The sequence below is a fragment of the Leopardus geoffroyi genome, chromosome E1 (assembly GCF_018350155.1).
Source record: "Leopardus geoffroyi isolate Oge1 chromosome E1, O.geoffroyi_Oge1_pat1.0, whole genome shotgun sequence".
NCBI lineage: Eukaryota > Metazoa > Chordata > Mammalia > Carnivora > Felidae > Leopardus > Leopardus geoffroyi.
In genome coordinates, this window is record NC_059330.1 from 11,170,998 (window position 1) to 11,191,359 (window position 20,362).

Genomic DNA, 20,362 nt, shown 5'->3' on the forward strand with positions numbered 1-20,362 from the left:
GACCCAGATGAGACAAACCACTCCCTGGCCCTGGCTGGGAGAGGCTCCTGTGTCACCCTGTGGATGTGTGACTTGATGTGTACATGCGGTCCCAGCTGTCTGCAAACATCCCATCCCAAGCCTACCGCATCCCCGTAGGACAGCACGGGGTCGAAGAGGCTGTCCAGGTAGCAGTCCAGTCCCTTGTGGGGCACAGAGGGTTCTCCAAGGCTGTCTGAGTCTGGTGTGTGAGGAAGATAGAAAAGTCAAGTTATTTTCTCCTGCTGATCACCCTGTACAGCCCCCAGGATCCCTCCCCACCAGAGACAGTGGCCACTGCTGGTTGACCTTGGTGGGTCGCTGTCCCTCTCCGGGCCCCAGTCTCCCCATTTGTACCGTCCTCATTGTGGCTGCAGTACCCATCGGAGTCAGCCACTTTGGGCACATGTCCCTGGGGCTCCGGTCTGGTGGGAGTGTCCGAGTCTGAGTCCCAGCTGTTCCCAAACACCCTGTAGGGAAGGGGGACAAGGAGCAGCTGACCTCCCACGAGATCATGGCCCTCCCAGAATCACCACCCCCCCCTCCCACCACCATGTTCTCCTCTGGGCCCTGGAAATGGCTGACTCTCCTCCTTTATTTAAATTTTTTTTTTTTTAACGTTTATTTATTTTTGGGACAGAGAGAGACAGAGCATGAACGGGGGAGGGGCAGAGAGACAGGGAGACACAGAATCGGAAACAGGCCCCAGGCTCTGAGCCATCAGCCCAGAGGCTGACGCGGGACTCGAACTCACGGACCGCGAGATCGTGACCTGAGCTGAAGTCGGACGCTTAACCGACTGCGCCACCCAGGTGCCCCTCTCCTCCTTTAAAAATGGGGTGCCTGGCTGGCTCAGGCAGTAGAGCATCTGACTCTCGGGCTCAGGGTTGTGAGTTTGAGCCCCACATTGGGTGCAGAGATTACTTAAAGCCTAGGTTTGGAACTCAGCTCCTAGCCAGCAGTTGGGAGGGGAGCACTGCGCTGGGAGAGGCCACCTGCACAAAGGGTTCAGGTAGCCACCTACGCTCTGGGGCCGCTCCTGCCGGCCACAGGCCCTTCTGCACCCACAATGAAGTAAGACTTCTGTCTCGGGAAGTCCCTGAGCAGCTCTAGATCCGCCACCAGGTCCAGCACGTAGTCGTGGCCTGCCAGCTCTGCCCACTGGATCCCATTCTTCATGGCCACTGTCCAGCCACGCCAGCCATCTGTCAGCCCCCTGGTGACAGCACACGGACGAACAGAAATGAGGGATGCAGCCCACAGGTACTGCCTAGGAAAACCCTGGGACATAAGCCAGACCCCAAGCATGACCACAGCGGACCCCACAGGGGATCTGGTGTTCTGCCCCTCCCCTCCCTCCTTCCCAGGTTCACAAGCATGTTCTGGGTGGGGCATTCCAGGTGCCGACCTGTGCCTCAGAATGTCTCCAGCCACTTCTTCCCCTGTGCTCCAGGAGTGCACCGGGCAGGAGAACTGGTCACCTGGGGGAGCAGCAGGTGCTGGGCTCAGCCAGGATGCATCTGAGGTCCAGGCCTACTGCTTCCCCACCTGCACCCTGCTCTTAGGCCTCCCCACTCTTGTCCTGGACCCTGGATCCGCATCCTCGAAGCCCCAGCTCCCTTCCCCCATTCTAGGTCCAGCCCCCACACCCACATGCTGACCTCTTTCCAGAGCCACACCCAGAGGGCTCCTCCCCACTCCAGAACATCCCACGGCTTCTACTGGGGCCCGTGGACTCCAGGTGCCCCTTTGTGCAGGATAGAGGGAGAAGGGAAGGCAGCACAAGGTGTGGAGAGGACAGCTCACCGTTGAAGCAGCCCACATCCAACGCCATGTTGGCCTTCTCCTGGGTTGCTATCCACTCGAGCTGGGTCGGGGGAAAGGTGCGGGCTGCCCCAGAACCCTGCTGTTGGGCCCGGCCCATGGCCTGCATGAGGCGGTGTTGACACACAGCCTGGAAGCCATTCCGCCCGTAATCAGACACAAACCTGATGGGTAAGAGTTGGAACCAGGATGAAGAGGGATCTGTGGCTAGGCCAGGATAGACAGGGATTCTAAGTCTAGGCTGTCGGAGGCCCAGGCTAGTCCAGAGCTCTAAGGTGAAGCTGAGAAGGCCCCAGCTCTGAGGCTAGATCAGAAGGGTCCCAGGCTATGGTCCAGAGCTCTGGGATGATACTGAAGGGGTCCCAGGACAGCCCTGAGGTCCGGGACTAGGCTGAAGGGCCTCAGGTCAGTCCCAGAGTTCTGGGGCTAGACTAAAAAAGATCTCAGGCTATCCCAGAGTTCTAGGACTAAGCTGAAAGGGTCCCAGGCTAACCAGAAGTATCTTAAGCCGGCACAGAGATCCAAGGATAGGCCAAAGAGGTTCCAGAAAGGCCCACCAAAACTTGTTGGAGCAAAATGTCATTGACAGGCTGGGGGCTGCAGCAGGGTATGGGCAAGAACTTGGACTCTGGAAGACTCTGCCTTCCATTCCTTCACCAAGCATCCCCGTGCGGTCATCTGCCCTCTCTGAGCCTGCCTCCAAGTTCCCACCTATACAGGAGATGACCGTGAGGGTTCAGCTTGGCCCAGGACCAACGAGCCTGATCCCTGCCAGGGCAGGTGATCCACATACCTGGCTTCCTGTCCCCCTTCCTGCTGCTGTCGGGCCTGGCCAGGAGCAGCAGGGAGTAGGCCCAGAGTGGCCGAAAGAAGGAACCTAGAACTGTGCCCACAGGAAGCCTTGCACAGGAAGGCAGTGGTCCCAACCTGGCAGCAAGACTGACCAAGTGAGCTGCCCACCTACTGCACACAGCCCAGGTGAAGCTCTGCACGCTCTTAGGCTCACACCCACCCCGTAAGGTGGATCCTGTTACCATTCCTAATTTACAGGCGAGGAAAGAGACTCGGAGAAGGGCAGGGAGTTGCCCCAGGACACACAGCAGATAGGTGTCAGAGCTAGGGTTTACACCCAGGGCCTGCCTGAGCTCTTTCTCCTGCCAATCATCCTTCTCACCCAACAGGGTGACGACATCATCATCATCATCGTCATCATCATCATCATCATCGGCCTCATCATCATTATCAATACCATCAGGATGCTGACAATAACCTCGCTCACATAGCAATTACAACGCTTTATAGGTTGAGTTGGGATTTGAACCCAGACTCTCTCGAGTCCAGACACGCTCTACTCCCATGACATGAGATCAGTGCCTTTTTCCCAAACTCCCCACACCCTGGTCTTGCCACGCTCTGAGCTCTGCAAATCCTTTATCCAGTTTTACCTGAGCCCTACTCTCCATAGTGAAGACCTGCCCTTCTTTCTTCCTCTGAGCCCAAGAGAGAAAGAGAACAGCCCCTGACCAGCCCCCCCCATGCCTCAGCTTCCAAGCACAGAGACCTCACTCCTGGCCGGCCCTTTAACATCCCAGCCCAAGGTCTCATGCCAGCGTCACCGTCCCCATGCCCTGGCCCTGCCCGGTTCCACTCACTTAAGCAGGTACTTGTTGAGGCGCGATGAAGGTGCAAAGCCACTGAGGCAGGTAGCCAGTAAGAGCCAGCCCCGCTCGGCATTGTGGGTGCTGGGGTTGCGCCACACCTGGTTGGCCAGCTGTGCCAAGATCTCATCCCGAAGTTCGGGCACCGCCAGACCCTTCTGCACAATGTAGTTCCCGAAGACATTTTCCTGGGCGCCATACAGGTGGGGGTCGCCCATGAAGCGCAGGATCTGGGCCACAAACAGATTCTCCTGGGCCTCTTGGAAGGTTGTTCCTGCCAGGGCCCCACCCCCAACGGGCACCCCTCTCACGTGCTTCCCATGCGTCCCAGGAAAGCCCACGTAACGGCCCCCTGTGTTACAATAATATTGCCACATCCTATGCCAAATGACCAGGTGGCCCATCCCAACTATGAGAAAAGTCAAGATCCAAAGCACATACTGACCTTCTCACCTGTTCATGAATGTTCCACTACAGCTGCCCATACAGCCCCAGCCCTCCCTGCATCCCTGGCCTCCAACCAGCCCCTCACCTCCTACTCCATCCAGGCCCCGGGGAGTACTTTCTAACATTCATATCTGACCACACCACCTCCCATGGAAGCACCTTCCTTGGTTCCCTAGGGCCCTTAGAATGAAATCCCAAGTTCCAGATCTGTCAGCCAAGACCTCCTGACCCCTTCTTGCCTCTGCTCTTCTCACTCTCATCCACTGATGTGTCCTGACTACATCAAGTCCCTCTTCCTTCTGTGCCTTCTCCATTTGTCCTGGCTGGTGAATTCTGACCCCTTCCACCCTAGCTCACATGCCCCCTCTTTGATTCTGTCCAGGACTGGATTAGGGGCCCAGTCTGGACTCCCCGGCCACCATGCCTAATCTCTGTCCATGTTTGTAGTCACTGGTCAGGCCTAGTCTACCTCCCCCCTCGGACTAGGCCTACTCTACCTCCACCCTCAGACTAGGAAGTCCTCGAGGAGAGGGCCTGATCTATTCTTGCTGTTCCTGGGAAGCTCCACAAAGGCCCTGGGGCAGCCTCTTTGCCAGGAAGATGGCTGGGAGAAGAAAGACTCCCAATCCTCAAAGCCTAGCCCAGAGTGGAGCCCAGATTTTATCTCCTGGCCCCACCCCCACCCCCACCCCCAGAAGTCTTTCCTCCAAAGAAGAGGGCTGGGCTTAAGGGCTTGGGCTAGTGGAGCATCCAGGGGAGACAGACAAGGGGCCTCAAGGCCTGTGAATTCAGGGGTGACCTGGGCAGACCCATACCAACTTGAAGACGCTCACGGCTTCTGCATGGCACTCTACTGGCAACCGCATGAGGGGTGTCTTCAGGGGCACGGTCAGCATCCCGAAGGCAGGTTCCTGGGGGCACAGGGCAGGGGCATGGGGACAGACCTGGGACTCATGGGCACATCTAGATCCACTGCCCTATGCCAGTTGGGGGCACAGGAGCCTGTGAGGTAAGGGCTCCTTTCCCCAGTGTATGGATGGAGAAACTGAGGCTTGAAGAGGGGCAGACTCTGGCCCTCAGCAAGCTGGCGGTGGAGACTATCCACGCCCCTTGGAGAGCCCCCCTTCCTGGAGAGCCAGAAGTGAGAGTAGGGATGACTGTGGCCCTACCGGTTGTTAAATTTCTGGAATATTTCCAACTGGTTGGCAAATAGCTGCTTCCTAAGCCCCCGAGGGCCCACTGCTTCTGTCCAGCGCTTCCCCGGGAGCCCCCAGACTCCTCACGATCCACAACTCAAGGGCTCATTACCCCATGCCACAGGGCACGGCCAGGAGCCGGCCCCCGGACAAGTACAGTGTTAGCTTTAATTGGTCAGCGCCCACTGGCCAGAGCCACTTGGGCCTATGCCAGCCATTACCTTAAAGTGGCATCGAACAAACTTGGCCATGGGGTAGTTGTTGATATCCAGGGGCAGTGTGACACGGGGCTCGGCCTGGAGCCGGGGAGTCCGCACGGGGACCACCCGGGGCACCCGGGCTGGCCTGAGGCCTGTGGAGAGAGGAGGGTATGAGGTGCCAGGCTCCTGTGCCTGCCCACGCCCACCCCCACCCCACCGTCCGGCACGGAAGTACCTGCCACGGCTTGTAAGAGTCCCGCCAACTCAGCGGGTACCTCCAGGTGCCCCACGGCCACCACCTCCCGCTTGCTCAGCTCCTGGAGGGACGGCGCCTAGTGAGGGCCAGGCCCGCCACAACTCTACCTGCAAGCCTCCCTTCTTGTCCTGGCTGCCGCCCGGCCCCCACACCCACCTCCTGCTCCCGAAGCCGCGCCTCCTCCGCCCGGAGCCTCCGCTCTGCCCTCAGCTGCAGGAGAGCAGATGGTCAAGGCGGGGAATGGTGGGCAGAGGCGACGGCAGGCCTCGGGCCCGGGGGCGGCCCCAGCCGGCCCGGCACGAGGCAGCGGGCGAGAGAAGCAAAGGGGGCATTTGCCCCGCCTCGCAGATGGCAGAGGGAAGGCAAAAGCGTGGCCAGAGAAACAGGAAAGGAAGGGAAAAAGAGAAAGAGGTAAAGGGGCAGAGGGAGTAATACTTTGGGGAAAAGGAAAGACCCACGGGGGGCTTTCTGGGAAGAAGCCGAGAGATGTGCGATGGAATCCTCTCTGAGCTCCACAAAACCTTCAGTAGAAGCCAGGTGGTTCTTCGGGGCCTTGGGGATTGCAATTGTCTTTCTGGTGGTTGGTTTAGATGACAATAAGCCAAGACCGGCATTAAGGTAAGAGCAACACCATATCCAGTGCTGCTCAGGTCGACAAATTCCATCATACCCAACTGCTCAAGGCCCCACCGTGAACCCGGCACAGGCCAATTCCTTCCCGCGCAACAGCTCATTGAACTCGCCCCCCTCCAAGACCCCAGGAGGTAAATGGGTAAAGTGAGGATACAGGAGGCCAAGGTCACAGCTAGTAAGTGGCAGAGCGGGGATTCGAACCCAAGACTGTCTGAGGCCAACAGTCTCCTCCTGGGTGCTAAGTGCCTCCTCCCTCTCCCTGCCGCCTGGCTCCCGGGAGGAGGGTGAGGGGTGGGCTGTACCTTGAGGTAATGCCGGTGGTTCACGTATGTGTGTACCAGGGACCGGAACTTCACCAGACTCCTCCTCATCTGCTGATACCGCTGCCTGGGGGGTGGGGAGGAAAGAAGTGTCTGGGGGGGATGGAGGGGCAGGGGTTGGGATCACAAGGTGACGGAGATACGGAGATGCCCACGCCAGCCTGGCCTGGGTATCACTGCCCACGGTCAGCGTGGCAGCCCTGTGCTACAAAGAGAAGCTGGAGCTCAGAGAGGGGCAGTGACTTAGCCAAGATCACACAGCACATTAAGTGGCAGGGCCTGGATTAACCTGTCTCCAGCATGTACATCCTACTGGGGCTCCTAGGAGGCAGGGTGGGACCCCTCTTGGCTGGAAACATTCCCACCCATCAATCACAAGCGCCAGGGGGTAGGTGGGCGGGACGTCCAAAAGCAGAGACCTAGAGAATCCCAACATCCTTCCCGCAGAGGCCCCGACTCTCAGCTTGCAAGCCGCCAGGCCAGGGGGCTTACTGCCCAAGTTCAGGTATGGCCTCTCCCAAGCCTCGCCTAGCCCTAGGCCTCCAGGGAGGCCTGCCGTGTCTGGGCTGTACCTGGCCAGGTAGCCACGGGCCCGACTTTGCAGCAGGATGATCTTGCGGCGCAGGGAGCGGAAACGCCGCCGGATGAAGAAGCCGCGGAGGCAGCTCTGCAGCGTGACGGCTGCCAGGTTCAGGACGTGCTCGCGCATGCTCTCCAGCAGCTGGTGTAGGTGTTCCTTCAGGAACAGCTGAGGAGAGGAGGCAGGCATCGAGGCACATAAGGGCCTGGGGAGTGGACTGGGGCCCCTCCCCTCCAGAAGGCGGTGGAGACAGACTAGATGGGGCAGCAGCGCAGGCTGAGTTTGGAGAGGGAGAACAAAGAGGGACGGTGCGTTAGACCGTGGGAGCTACCCGAGCAAAGGTCCAGAGGCAGAGTGAGCATTCCATCGACCAAACTCAACTGCGCGGCCTCCGGGCCAGGGATCTTTAGTTTGGGCATTTCTGACTCCAGAGGCTCCGGTTCTAAAACCCCTGAACGCGGCGCTTCAGGGACCGCGTGTGGGGTGGCACTCACCTTGCTGACACCGACGCGGTACATATTTGGCGTGACCGTGCACAGCCGGCTCAGCACCGACACACACATGTCCCCACTGGCTGGCAGGTTGTGTTTGAGGGCCACTAGACAGCGGTACCTGCAGGGGCGCAAACTCAGCCTGGGGCTAAGGGACCTACCCCCAGCCGCCCGCTAGACCATGGAGTCTCCAGCAGAGGCTCTAGTCATAGTGTCTTCCAATCAGAAATAGGCACTCCGTCCCCAGACTCCACTTGTGACTGTCAGAAAATCCCAACAGAGAGTTTCAGTCGAATAAGACGCTTTACCGCCATCTGCTGGAAACTTGTCATAATAACCTAGAATCATTCCCTGGGAATCTCCACACGTTAACGATAAAAGCATGAGAAAATGCAAAATAAGAAATGTACCCGCCACGTGGCAGCTAGCAGGTTATAATCTCGTGTGGCACACAACCTGAGCAACTGTGCACAGCAAGCTCTGTGCTGCCTTGGGTTCTGTATTCCTGGGGCCATGGGGGAGCTGGATAAGGATCTGGGCAGCCCAGGACCCACCCTGGCTGAGGTACCTGTCGATGAACACCTGGAAGGGCAGGCGCACTGGAAAGCCCTCCTTGCGGATCCGCACGGTCTCCAGCACCCCCGAATAGCGTAACTGTGCCATTACCACATCTGGCTCAAAGAGGCCTGGCTCCTGTAAGGAAAGCCCAGATGAGGAGTTGGCGTACTAGCCTACCCGTGTGCAAATGGCACTATCGATGACAAATAGCTCCCACAGTGGGCTGGGAAGATGGAGGTCCAGAGAGGCACAGCCACTTGCCCAAGGTCACACAGCATGGGGAAGAGGATATGGCTCTCCCGGGGACCTCAGCCATCACATACCTTCTTGTGGTTGGGCTTCAGGCAACGTACGAACAAGGGGTTACACCTGGACGGAGGTGGGAGGAGGGTAGTATGAGTCCCAGGGAAGGGAGGTGCTTACCCGAGGGTCACGGGGTGGGTCAGAGGTGAGGCTGGGTGCCCACCCGCCTGCCATGCTCACCTCTCCATCTTTTCCACCAGATCCAGGAGCGACTGTTGGAACTTAGCGGCCACTGTGTGCGCCTTGTAGAGCCGGGTGACAGAGCTGCTCTTGCCCAGGCGCTGAGGGGCAGCCTGTGGCGCGTGGCTGGAGAAGAGGTGTGCCACCACCTGAGCAGGGGCGGGCAGCAGGCCGGGACAGTGGTCAAGGCACCGAGAGACAGGGAAACGGGGAGAGATGGGGGCCGAGAGACAGAAATGAGGAAATAGAGGTTGAGGGGGTGGACAAAAGGAGTTAAGAACAAAAGGAGTCAAATCTCCAAACCGAAGTGATCAGAAAACTAACCCACTGGGCCCCTGCCCTCTCTGCAAGGCTGCTGTCCTCCCAGATCACACACCTCCCGAGTCAGGGTGATCTGTGCCTCGCAGAGGACCTATCCCATGGTTGGGCTGACTTTTTTTTTCTTCAGTCTGGGGAACACACAGGCACTGACTGCGCACCTGAGCTGGCCTGTTACACACATGGTCATGAACTCTGGCAATGACCTCAGGAGGAGGGTTCCCATTTGGAAGAGAGAAGGTGGAGGTCCAGAGAGTGGGACTGAACACAACAGGCCATTTGGGAGAACTGCTCAGTGAGGGGATAAGGCAGGGCACAGCTGGGTGGGCAGGGCCAGGATGAGCCAGAGGACAGACAAGGCAATCCAGTGGGGCCGGCCAGGGGCACAGACCTTCAGGAGACAGGATCAAGAATGGAAGAAAAGACAGAGCAAGGCAAGACTCTGGGTTAGGGTTGGGGTCAAGGTCAGAACCTGGCCGGGGCCAGGACGAGTCAGAGGCGAGACCAGCGCCAGGGGACCTCCCCATTTCCTGGACTAAGAGAGGGGCCTGATGGTAGGCTGTGTGCTCTGGGGCAGGGCCAGAGGGCAGGAGGCGAGGCTTGCTCACCCGTGTCCGGCTCCGCACAAAGAGATCGAGCACATCCTGGCGTACCTGGTCATGGTTCTTGTCTAGGAACTTGTGCACCTGCAAAAGGGGAACAACAGGGCAGTTTGGGTTGGACCCACCGGTAGGCAGGGGGGACAGCCTACCCCTACCCCCATGTGCATCAGCCTGTCTGCTCCCCTCCTCCTCCCTGCCTCCCTCCAGCCGGTCAGGGGCTCACAGCCCCTGGGGGACCCTGGCCCTGCCCCTCCAGGCCTCCCATCTCCCTATCTGTCCCAGGAGGTGCTGGATTCTTCCCCCTGCTATGGTCCCCTCCCCTTCTGCCTCCACTACCCTTCCCATCCTCCAGGGAGGGGAGTCCTAACCAAAGCTTCACATGACCAGTGTGGCTCTTAGCCCCCTCTTCGGTGGAGGACACTGTCCTGTGTCTGTCCTACAGATGAGGAAAATGAGGCCCAGGTGGGGACAAAAGCTGGAATGTGTCAGATAACAGTGATGAGAGTGACCACATCACTACTGATAACAGTTACTCTTTATCACCCACCCCCAGCCCCAGGCTTCTCACACTCAGCATGTGAGATGGGCACTATCGTTATCCCCATCTACCAGATAAGGAGATGGGCTCAGAGAGGTGAAGCAGTTTGCCCAGGGTCACACAGCTGAGGATCGGCAGGGCCAGAACTAGAACCAGGTGGGAGCGTTCGCAGCCCACGTTGCCCTTCCATCTTCAGCTGCGGGGAACAGCGGCACTGGGGGCCGTGCGTGCTGTCTCGGGTCTCACCTGATAGGTGACTTTGCCTGCGTAGTGCTTGATGGTGAACTCGGGCAGTGGCATCTTGGGTTTGGAGTAGAGTGGGTTGGCGCCGTGGTGGTAATGGCACTTCTGCAGGAATGTGTGGTCTGTGGCCTGAGGGCAGGCGAGGGTCAGCGGGTGTGTGGGGAACCTGGGTACCCTGCTCCTGGGCTAGTGACAAGTTCTCCAGGGAGAACTGATTCCCAGGGAGCACTGGGGAGAAGCAAGTCACAGCTTCCTCTGGCTACCCATTGCCCTGGGCGGGGAGGCTTAAGTGGACCCCCCTCCCAGACAGGAGTGTCCCATTAGCTCCCAGCTGCCTCACCCTCCAGCCCAGCCTTCTTTGTACTCTTTAGTCCCACTGCCCAGAGCGCCCACCCTACCCTCGGGTCTTCTAATCAAGAGTTTGAGGCCCAACCTCAAGGTCACCTCCTCCAGGATGGCTTCTATAACTTCCCAGGCTAGTACCCTCCTCTGGACACCCGCAGCCCCCTCTCCAGCCTCAATCACCCACCCCCAGGTTGTGAATGGCCGGCTGGGTGTCCTGATCTCCTGTCCCCAGGCCAGAGCACAGAAGAATGCAGGACTCAGGCCTGATGAGGACATGAGGCCCAGAGATGTTGAGCAACCTGACCAGGCTCACAGGGCACCCGTGGCTCACCTGGGGAAAGCAACACTGGTCATCGAGGATGCGCAGGATGCCGTAGGGCTTCAGTGAGATGAGATTGATGCACGGCTGGTTGTCAGCAAAGGTGATCTCCCGCCAGTCGATCTGTTCCCGGATGTACTCCTCCTGCAGACGTCAGGGGCTCAGCCTCCTCACCCTGCCCAGCTCCCATCCACCCACCTCCCGGGCTGGATCCACCTGAAGGGGCCTGACCAGGGGCCCCTCTGCTTGCACAGGAAGCTCCCTCCCCAGAAGGGCAACACGAACCCCCTCTGAGCCCTGCTTCTCCCTCCACCTGGGCCAGCCCGGTACGGGGTGAGAAGGATCCCCTAAGAGGGCTTTTCTCTGGGCTCAGCACCAAGCGTCTTCCCCTCCAGAGCACAGGCCTTCACATGTGCTGGCCCTTGGCTTAGAATGCCTTTCCCTCTATTTCACCTGACACCCTCCGGTTTGCCCCTAAAGGACCAGCATATCCTGTCAGGCTCCGAGGAGGCCCACTGCCCAGTCAGGAGGGGACAAGAGTGCTAAGCGAGGCCCCGCCCACCTGCTCCTCCTGGAAGACGATCTTGTTGAACAGGTACTGAAGGTTCTCGTTTGCATAGTTGATGCACAGCTGCTCGAAGCTGTTGAAGCTCAGGTCCTGCCAGGTGGGTGGTGAGGCCGGGCCTGCTCCCTCCTTGGCCAGTAGCCCATGTGTGCCCCTCACCAGGGCCCCGCTCACCCCCGTCTGGCGGCCCAGTGCCCTCCCTGCCTTCCGTGGCCTCAGGGAGTGCTTGCGGGTGAGGGAAGGTGATGGCAGGAGATTGAGGACAGATAACGGTGTGGGCTATGGGCAGAGACGTGAGAGAGATGACGTTTTATGTCCCCTGTCCCCCACCCACCCGTGCAGCCCTACCTCAAAGCCATAGATATCCAGGATGGCAATGGACAGCGTGTCCTGCCGTGGGGACACCAGCGCGTTGACCCGGGCAATGAGCCAGCCGAAGAGCAGTGCATACAACACCTTGGCGATGGCATCTCTGCAGCAGAGAAGGTTTGGGGCAGGTGGGCCTAGTGCGGAGGGTCTCGGATCTGGGGGCTCAGGCGTGGAGGACCAGGACTCACCTGGCATCCACGGCACTCTCCACCGTCAGGGGGGTGAAGATCTTCTCTCGCATGGTCTCCTGGGGAGGGATGAGACCCCTGAATGACAGCAGGCTGGCCACCACCTCCAGGAAGCCCCCAGAGGATTGGAGGCGGGACATGGGGAAGGGAGCAGGAACGATGATCTGACTGGTCCTGGGCACACAGTTGGCCAGCGGCGGAACAGGACACCCTCATCCCCCCCTCTGCCTGCCCACACTGGCAGGGACAGGGCTGCTGGTCTAAGGGGGGGGGGGGAGAGACACAGGCATGAGCAGACAGACACAGTGAGATCAGACTTGGGATGGGACAAAGGGCCAGCGGTTGTGGGAGCCTGGAGGAAGTAATGACCCAGATAGGGGTCAGGGGTGGCCCACTGGAGGGGGGGGAATGCCTGTATCAGGTCTTAAAGGAAGAGTAGGCGTGGAAAAGGGAAGAACGAGCCAGGCAGAGGGAGGAGCCCATGCTGTCTAAGGGCCGGCAGGAGGCTCGGTAGATCCGGGTCCCCCAAGGACTCACGGTCACTTTGAAAGTGATGGCCTTCTGCAGGCCCTCGGGGGAGATCTGCAGCAGCTCCGCCACAGCCTGGATCTCCCGGGCACTCACCACCGAGGCCGTCTCCTGTGCATCTGTCTATGCAAAATACCAATAGGACTGCGTTTCAAACTGGGTTTAAAGTTCATATAAAAAACACAAGTAAGGTAGGGGCGCCTGGGTGGCTCAGGTGGTTAAGTGTCGACTCTTGGTTTCAGCTCAGGTCATCATCCAACGGTTAATGAGTTCAAGCCCCTAGCCAGGCTCTGCGCTGACAGCACAGAGCCTGCTTGGAATTCTCTCTCTTCCTTGGTCTCTGCCCCTCTCCCTCTCCCACTCTCCCCTCCCCCCCCAAAAAAAACACACATTAAAGAAAATAAAAATTAAAAACATAAGCTAGAATAACCAGGAAAATTCCGAAAGAGTGAAGGAGGCCCTACGAGATAGTCTGACGCTATAAAGCTACGATAATTAAAACAGTCTGGGAATAGACACATAATACATTGGTTAATGAAGCACAACAGAAAATTGGGAATTAGGCAAAAATGTACGTTAAGAACTTAATACATGGTGAGTAGGTATTTCTCAAATTACAGGATTAGTAAAACTGAGGAATCATGTGGAAAAAAAGGAATTGAATTCCTACCTCAAACTTTACTGGGATAAATTCCTGATAAGCCAAATATTAAATATTAACACACACACACACACACACACACACACACACACCATAAAAGGGTTTGAAAAAATTATGGGAGAAATCTGTTGTAATTTTAAAGAGATAAGTCTCTCTAGAAGTGATAAGAAAAAAATCTAAAATGTATACAAGATTGATAAACCAAATGCCTGAGAATAACTCTAAAAATCTACATGGCAAAAACCAAACCAAACCAACCACCAAGTAAAACATGAAAAAAATCTGGATACAAATCAAAATATCGGGGCGCCTGGGTGGCTCAGTCCGTTGAGCGTCCAACTTCAGCTCAGGTCATGATCTCACAGTTCATGCGTTCGAGCCCCGCATTGGGTTCTGTGCTGACAGCTCGGAGCCTGGAGCCTGCTTCGGATTCTGCGTCTCCCTCTCTCTCTGCCCCTCCCCAACTTGCACCCTGTGTGTGTGTGTGTGTGTGTGTGTGTGTGTGTGTCTCAAAAATAGACAATTTTTGAGATTAAAAAAATTTTGTAAACAAAATATAAATGGTAATGCAGGGAACATATTCATAATTCATATCTGAGGCAAAGGGCCGATTTCCTTCACATATACAAAGAGCTCTCATACATCCATAAGAAGATGAGCAACCCCATTGTTTGAGGGAACAAATGATATGTGCGTGGTGGAACCTGAAAGGCAAATACGCATGGCCCGCAAGCCTCTGAGAAGATGATCTGTGTCCCGAGGGTGCCAGGGCCCCATGGCAAGCTGTGGGCTCTCTCACCTCGTACTTCTCAAAGTAGACGTTGCCCAGGTGCAGGATGGACGCCAGGATGCGGAAGATGCTGTCCTGGTCCTCGCCACTGAAGCCCAGCACCTCCATGGCGGCCAGGAGCCGGCGGAAGTCGTCCGAGTCACTCTTCCCTGAGATCTCACAGTTCCCACCCTGGGCGAGGGCAGGGGCCGGGGGACCTTGAGAGCCCCCGGCCCCTGCCCAGGGTCCCTGAGGGCCCTGGGGGCTGGGGGCTCTCAAGGTCCCTGCCCTGGCTCACTGGCAGTGTGGCCCAAGGCGGGCACTCCCATTCCCACGGGCCGGGAGGCTCTGAGCAGGTGCTGCCCGCCAGGCCCTGTGCAAAGCCCTTGGTGTAGCTTTCCTCATCTCCTCCTCACCGCATCCCTAACGAGTGGCATTATGCTGTCCCCACTTTACAGATGAGGAAGCTGAGGCCCGAAAAGGGAAGTGCAGTAGCTCCAAGCTGCTTAGTGCTGTTTTAAGCTATAGAGAAATGAAGAGTCAGGTAGGCCTCTCTTACCCCCACCGTGGACCCTAAAGATGCCTGTCACCCTTGCCGTGATGAGACATTTTCAATCCAAACTCATGCCCCCAAACCCCATCGCCTACGCTGGCTGGCTATTAGGACACCATGAGTCGGTTCTCTCAGCCCCCCTGGGTGATGGGGCAGGGGTGCCAGGCCGGGGGGCCCTTGGACACCTGCGGGTACTCACCTGGTTCAGGTAGTAGTAGGTCTCGGCCTCCTGCAGACTGAAGGCCTGTCGGAGCTGGGCGGGCAGCCCGGCCAGCAGCTCGTAGAAGATGTGGTAGTTCCTTTCGTTTTTGGCCTATAGGGCGGAGAGGTGGGTGCAGAAAAGGGAGCCACCACCTAGGTGACCCCCAGACACACACACGATGCCAGGGCCCACAGTTGAGACCGGGCACCTCTGTGATGAGTAAGCTCCCAGCCTGGCACTGGGTGGGGGACTGGTATGGTGGTAGGGAGGGGGCTCTGGTCGAGATTTAATTCCGTTTGGAGAAATAGAAGAAAGACAGCCTTTCTTCGCTTGTGCACGCTGGGCACACACACACCTGCCTATGCTGTGTCCACAGCCCAGATGTGCGCCCACGGGACCTCCTGATTGTTTACTCAGCCAGGGTGGCTGAGGGACAACTGTATTCCAGGCCCTGCTGTAGGCCCCTGAGACCCAGCGGGGAACAAGGGAGACAGAAGCCTCGACCTCACGGAGCCCACCTGATAGCTGGGGAGATAGACATTCAACAAATCACTGGTTAAAACCTGTCAGATAGAGACAAGAGCTCTGGAGAGAAATAAAGCAGGGGAGGGGGTGGGGGGGGGTCCAGGGGGGTGGAGAGGGACTTCATTCTAAATGGGGTGGCTTCCCTGAGCAGATGACATTTCAGGGCAGGCTTGGAGGAGGTGAGGGGTTTGGTCATGTAGGTGTCTGGGGGGGGGGGGGTTAAGAGTGCTCAGATAGAAGAAATCGTAGGTACAAGGGTCCTGAGGCAGGATCATGGCTGATGTGCTTCAGGGACAAGAAAAGAGTCAATGTGGCTGTAGGGGAGGGAGAGAGGGGAGCAGATCACATGCTCACACGGACACGTCTCTGTTCATTAATTCAACATTTACCCAGCCCTGCCACGTGCCAGGCTCTGAGTATCTGCATACCCCCAGCCCGTCCCAACACACAAGGGTCTGGAAGGGCCTGGCCCACCTGAAACACAATCCTGGATTTCTCGAGCAGGTACTGGGAGGTTATGGCACCAGAAATCACGCCCCTGGAGTGGGGGAGCACAGTCAGCTCGTGCAGGGTAGCTGGGTGGGTGGAGTCGCTGGTGTGGGCTCTCAGGGGCTGCACCAGGACGCGGAGTGCCCTGCAAGGCCTTTGGGGGTCCCTCCACCGCCCCACTCACCCTTCCAGAAAGACCTCCACAAACTTCCCGAAGCGGCTGGAGTTGTCATTCCTGACAGTTTTGGCGTTACCGAAGGACTCCAAGAGGGGTGTTGCCTCCAGGATCTGGACCCCAGAAGATGTGGGAATTGTTCTGGGGGCCTAGAGTAGGGAGCATGGCTAGGGCCACCCCTAGGTTTTCCCTGACACAGACCTCCCCAAGGACCCCCTGTGTGAGGGGCAACCGCGGGTGGGCTCCCTGTAGAACCCTTGGGTCTCCCCAGTGTCCCCCAATGCCTGCCTCATGCTGCCAACCCCCACACTCAGGCCGCAGCTACCCTCTCCCAGCCCCGCCCCTCCCACCACAGCCCCCAGCCAGGACGGGCCTTTGGATGCCTCTTCCTGCGCATCCTGCCTTCGCACACGAGCGTGTGTACCACGCACACACACACACAGGCACACGTGCACACTCCGAGTACCTTTATCTTCAGGAGTCCCCAGGATGGAGGAGGAGGAGAGAGGCACAAGGACAGAAGCAGGTCACCTGTAGGACTGACCCCCTCTCCCGCCAGGTCACCAGGGGCCTTAGACCATGGAGGGACCACCGACCCCTCTGGGCCTCCGGGATGGGCAAGCCCACGAATCTCAGAGACCCCAGCTGTCCCGGCCTGGGGCCTGCAGCGTGGCCCCAGGGTGTGGGAGTCTGCTGGGCCCACGTGCCAAAAGGCTCTGGGGATGTCCCCTTTACCCCATCCCCATCCCCATGACCACCTCGGGCTCAAAGCCAAGCCTTTGCCTTGACCGCACGCCCTGCACAGTCCAGCCCCCGGCTGGCCTCTCTTCTTCCCTCCCCCTCTCTGCAGGGCACCTCAGCCCTTCTGACTGGCCCCTCGATACCCAGGCCCCAGCCGGCCTCTGGACCAGAGTCCGCTCCCTCTGCACCACTGGCAAATCCCCTCACTTCTTGTTTTTCTTTTTAATGTTTTTTAATGCTTATTTATTTTTGAGAAACAGAAAGAGATAAGGTGTGAGAGCAGGGGAGGGGCAGAGAGAGAGAGAGGGGGACACAGAATCCGGAGCAGGCTCCAGGCTCCAGGCTCCGAGCTGTCAGCACAGAGCCCGACGCGGGGCTTGAACCCACGAACCGTGAGATCACGACCCGAGCCGAAGTCAGACGCTCAACCGACTGAGCCACCCAGGCGCCCCTCCCCTCACTTCTTTGTATCACGTCTCCCTCACTAGAATGTCAGCCCCCACAGCAGGAATGTTTGTCTGTTTGCAACCTCTGGGACCCCAGCATCTACACGGGAGCAGGGGCGTGAGAGGCCCTCATAAGATACCTGCTCCACAGATCTCAAGAGGACTAGCATTTCACGACAGCAGAACTGCCCAAGGCGTAGCCAATCACCGCTCCCATTTATTAAGCACCTACCATGTGCCAGACTCTTTGCCCTAATTACACGGGTGTCAACAATCTCAGGAGGTAGGTACTGATGTCACCCGTTTTACGGATCAGGAAACGGACTTGGAAAGGCGAGGTAACGTTCCCGGGGACTCCAGAGTCTATACGAGTGAGATCACAACACCGTGACAAGCATGTGTGTGTCGGGTGTACAGCATTTCCTGGCTGAGTCATTTCCTCACGATAAATTCTCAGGGAAGAGGCAGGGAAGGCCCAGCGTCTGCAGAAATGTTACTTTGGGGAAGGTGCCAGCCCCCTCCATCTGTTCACTCTCCTGGTCCCGTTCAGTCCAGGAAATACCACGTCTACCATGTGAAGGAGCAGAATGAGGCCCAGACGAGAGGGGGAACTGGCCTAGGGTGGTTCAGTAAGTTGAGACCCGCCTGGGCCTGAGCGTGGGTCAGCCGTTTCTCTGTTCCTAGCGCCCAGCCTGGGGCTGGGGAGAGGACTGGTGTTCTGGACGGGTGAACATCTGGCCCTGTGGGGGCCCCTAGCTCAACCCGCAGGTGGGGTGACAGCCTGCGGTTTGGGCTGGATGGCATCCAGCCACCCTCCACCCCGCGGAATGCTGCTCACGTTCCCGGCCCAGACGCAGAGCCCGTGGCCGGGACCTCGGCCAATCAAGACACAACCGGGTCCAGTGAGGACACATGGCCAAAACTAGTCCAACAAAAGGGAACCCTGAGACTTTCCCCAGCACGTTGGAAGGTTTGGGTGGTACCCCGTGGCACTACCTTGCTGACTGATGACAGAGAGGTTGATGATGACGCCCATAGATGGGTAAGGTGGAGCCAAAGCAAAAGACGTTGTTTAAAACCCTGGATTGTCGTGGTGCCTGGGTGGCTCAGTCGGTTTAAGCGGCCGACTTAGGCTCAGGTCATGATCTCGCGGTCCGTGAGTTTGAGCCCCGCGTCGGGCTCTGTGCTGACCGCTCAGAGCCTGGAGCCTGTTTCAGATTCTGTGTCTCCCTCTCTCTCTGACCCTCCCCCGTTCATGCTCTGTCTCTGTCTCAAAAATAAATAAAACTTTAAAAAAAAATTTTTTTAAATAAATAAATAAAACCCTGGATTGTTTAAGAGTGTGCCTGAAACTGACCCTGGGTAAGGACTGTCGGATTACACGAGCAGGGCAGAGCGGCGGCTGGGAAATGAGGCAGTGACCATCCCAGCTGGCGGGCCCATCCTTACATCTACAGAATGCCTGGCACGTCCCATGACCATGACTGTCCTCCCTGACCCCTGCTAAGACAGCTCTCTGCCTTGGGCTTCAAATCCCAGCTCCTCCACCCTCTCACCTGGGGACACTGGGTAAGTCATCTCCCTTCCCAGGCCCCAGTCTCCGCATCCATAAATGGACACAAACATACCTGCCTCCCAGGGCTGCCGTGAGGCTCTCGCGCGACAACATAATGAAAGCCCCGAGCAAACAGGAGGGGCTCAACGCACACATTTCCCTGCTACCCGGCCAGTCCTTCCAGAAGTCTGAACTTAGATTTTGAAAACCCTGGCTGAAGCAAAGGGAGGGCCCCAGAGGCCCAGGCTGGGATAGGAGAGGCTGGTAGGCCAAGGAAGGCGTCAGGGGGGACCGGGGGAAGTAACCCCTCTTGACTCCTAAGCCTGGGCTGACCTAATTCCCACTGAGGGCCACGTGGCCCCCACCTGATGCCCCTGGATCCCCTGCCAAGATTGCCATTGGCTGGGACGCTGCGGCCACTTGCAAATCTTCATAGTCTGGGGCAGGGAGTCTGAGAGTCAGGTTCTGGAGTCTCAGTTGGTGGGGCTTCGCCTCCAGCCTCACCGTCCCTGAGCTCTAGGCTCATGGTACATCTGCCACCTTCCCAACATCTCTGGATGCCCAGCAGACACCTCAGAGTACCTGTGTCTTTTCTCCACAGCCCTACCCATGTAGCTGATGGCACCTCCACATTGCCTATGGCTCAGTCCAAACGCCTAGGGTTGCCCCCGGACCGACCCACTCTGTCACACGCCAATCTGGCCTTCAGCAAGTCTCTGGCTGACCTTTAAACTGCACCCGGGTCTAGCTGTGCTCACCATCTCCATCACCACTTCCCTGGCCCAAGCCACTGTCCTCCCTTGCCTGGACTCCATGACGCCACGCTGCCATCCCCTGAGCACACCAGACCTCCTCGCACCCCAGGGCCTTTGCACTTGCTCTTCCCGCTCCCTGTCTGCTCTTCCCCCAGATGTCTTTAGGGCCCACGCTCACCCCTTCTCAGTGGAGCCTACCCTGACCACCATGCTTCGAATTACAAACCCCCCCAAACTCCCCATCTCCCTCCCTGCTTTTTTTTGCCTCCACAAATTCCCACCCTTTCACAGAAACACGATTTACTTGTGTATTTTTTTTCTTCCATTTCTACTATAACGAAATCCCATGAGGGCGGGAACACTTGTCCGCATTGCTGCTGCCATCACCTAGCCCGGACTGTGAGGGACACACAGTATGCCCTCGGGAAAGCTTTATGAGGGTCTAACACTCTCAGGTTTGGAGGACCTAGCACTCTCCACAATGTTCCAATCCTGTGCTTACCCCAGTCCCGTGTCCTCAGCACCCCAGCGTCTACTGCACCCCACCCCCTTGACTAGGCCTGTCCTTTCTCTTTCACCACCAAGAAGGTGAGGCCAGGCAGCAGAAATGGAGTGACTCCCCTTGCCCATGGGGCTTCCTCTCTGGCCAGGCCCAGCACGGCTGGAACCAGAGCTGCCCTGGAGCACAGGCAGGAAGGAACTCCCTGCAGGCATGGCCAGGGCGGGCAGGGGTGTGGCTGAAGGAGCCAGAGTCCTAGGAGCTCCCCCCCAGGGCAACCCTGGCCTCAGCCTCGCCATCCTCCAAATGGGGC

At 58.0% G+C, this 20,362-nt stretch overlaps 1 protein-coding gene and 1 non-coding gene across 2 annotated transcripts in view; both read right to left on the reverse strand.

Moving 5' to 3' along the window:
- Positions 1-20,362, reverse strand: part of MYO15A (myosin XVA) — a 52,756-nt gene that overhangs the window by 23,746 nt on the left and 8,648 nt on the right. The window contains exons 7-32 of the mRNA XM_045487588.1: positions 16,063-16,166; positions 15,864-15,927; positions 14,862-14,975; positions 14,140-14,301; positions 12,689-12,802; positions 12,152-12,210; positions 11,943-12,066; positions 11,592-11,687; positions 11,042-11,173; positions 10,369-10,494; positions 9,591-9,668; positions 8,665-8,813; positions 8,505-8,550; positions 8,192-8,316; positions 7,627-7,744; positions 7,125-7,300; positions 6,535-6,619; positions 5,579-5,660; positions 5,365-5,495; positions 4,763-4,858; positions 3,495-3,730; positions 1,825-2,006; positions 1,427-1,499; positions 1,043-1,234; positions 376-488; positions 126-220 (exon numbers count right to left, since the gene is read on the reverse strand). Coding sequence (XP_045343544.1) covers positions 126-220; positions 376-488; positions 1,043-1,234; positions 1,427-1,499; positions 1,825-2,006; positions 3,495-3,730; positions 4,763-4,858; positions 5,365-5,495; positions 5,579-5,660; positions 6,535-6,619; positions 7,125-7,300; positions 7,627-7,744; positions 8,192-8,316; positions 8,505-8,550; positions 8,665-8,813; positions 9,591-9,668; positions 10,369-10,494; positions 11,042-11,173; positions 11,592-11,687; positions 11,943-12,066; positions 12,152-12,210; positions 12,689-12,802; positions 14,140-14,301; positions 14,862-14,975; positions 15,864-15,927; positions 16,063-16,166 — 3,072 coding nt within the window. The remainder of the gene's footprint in view (positions 1-125; positions 221-375; positions 489-1,042; positions 1,235-1,426; positions 1,500-1,824; positions 2,007-3,494; positions 3,731-4,762; positions 4,859-5,364; positions 5,496-5,578; positions 5,661-6,534; positions 6,620-7,124; positions 7,301-7,626; positions 7,745-8,191; positions 8,317-8,504; positions 8,551-8,664; positions 8,814-9,590; positions 9,669-10,368; positions 10,495-11,041; positions 11,174-11,591; positions 11,688-11,942; positions 12,067-12,151; positions 12,211-12,688; positions 12,803-14,139; positions 14,302-14,861; positions 14,976-15,863; positions 15,928-16,062; positions 16,167-20,362) is intronic.
- On the reverse strand, positions 17,157-17,241 carry TRNAR-UCG. The gene has a single exon. It is a non-coding gene; the product is annotated as a tRNA-Arg (tRNA).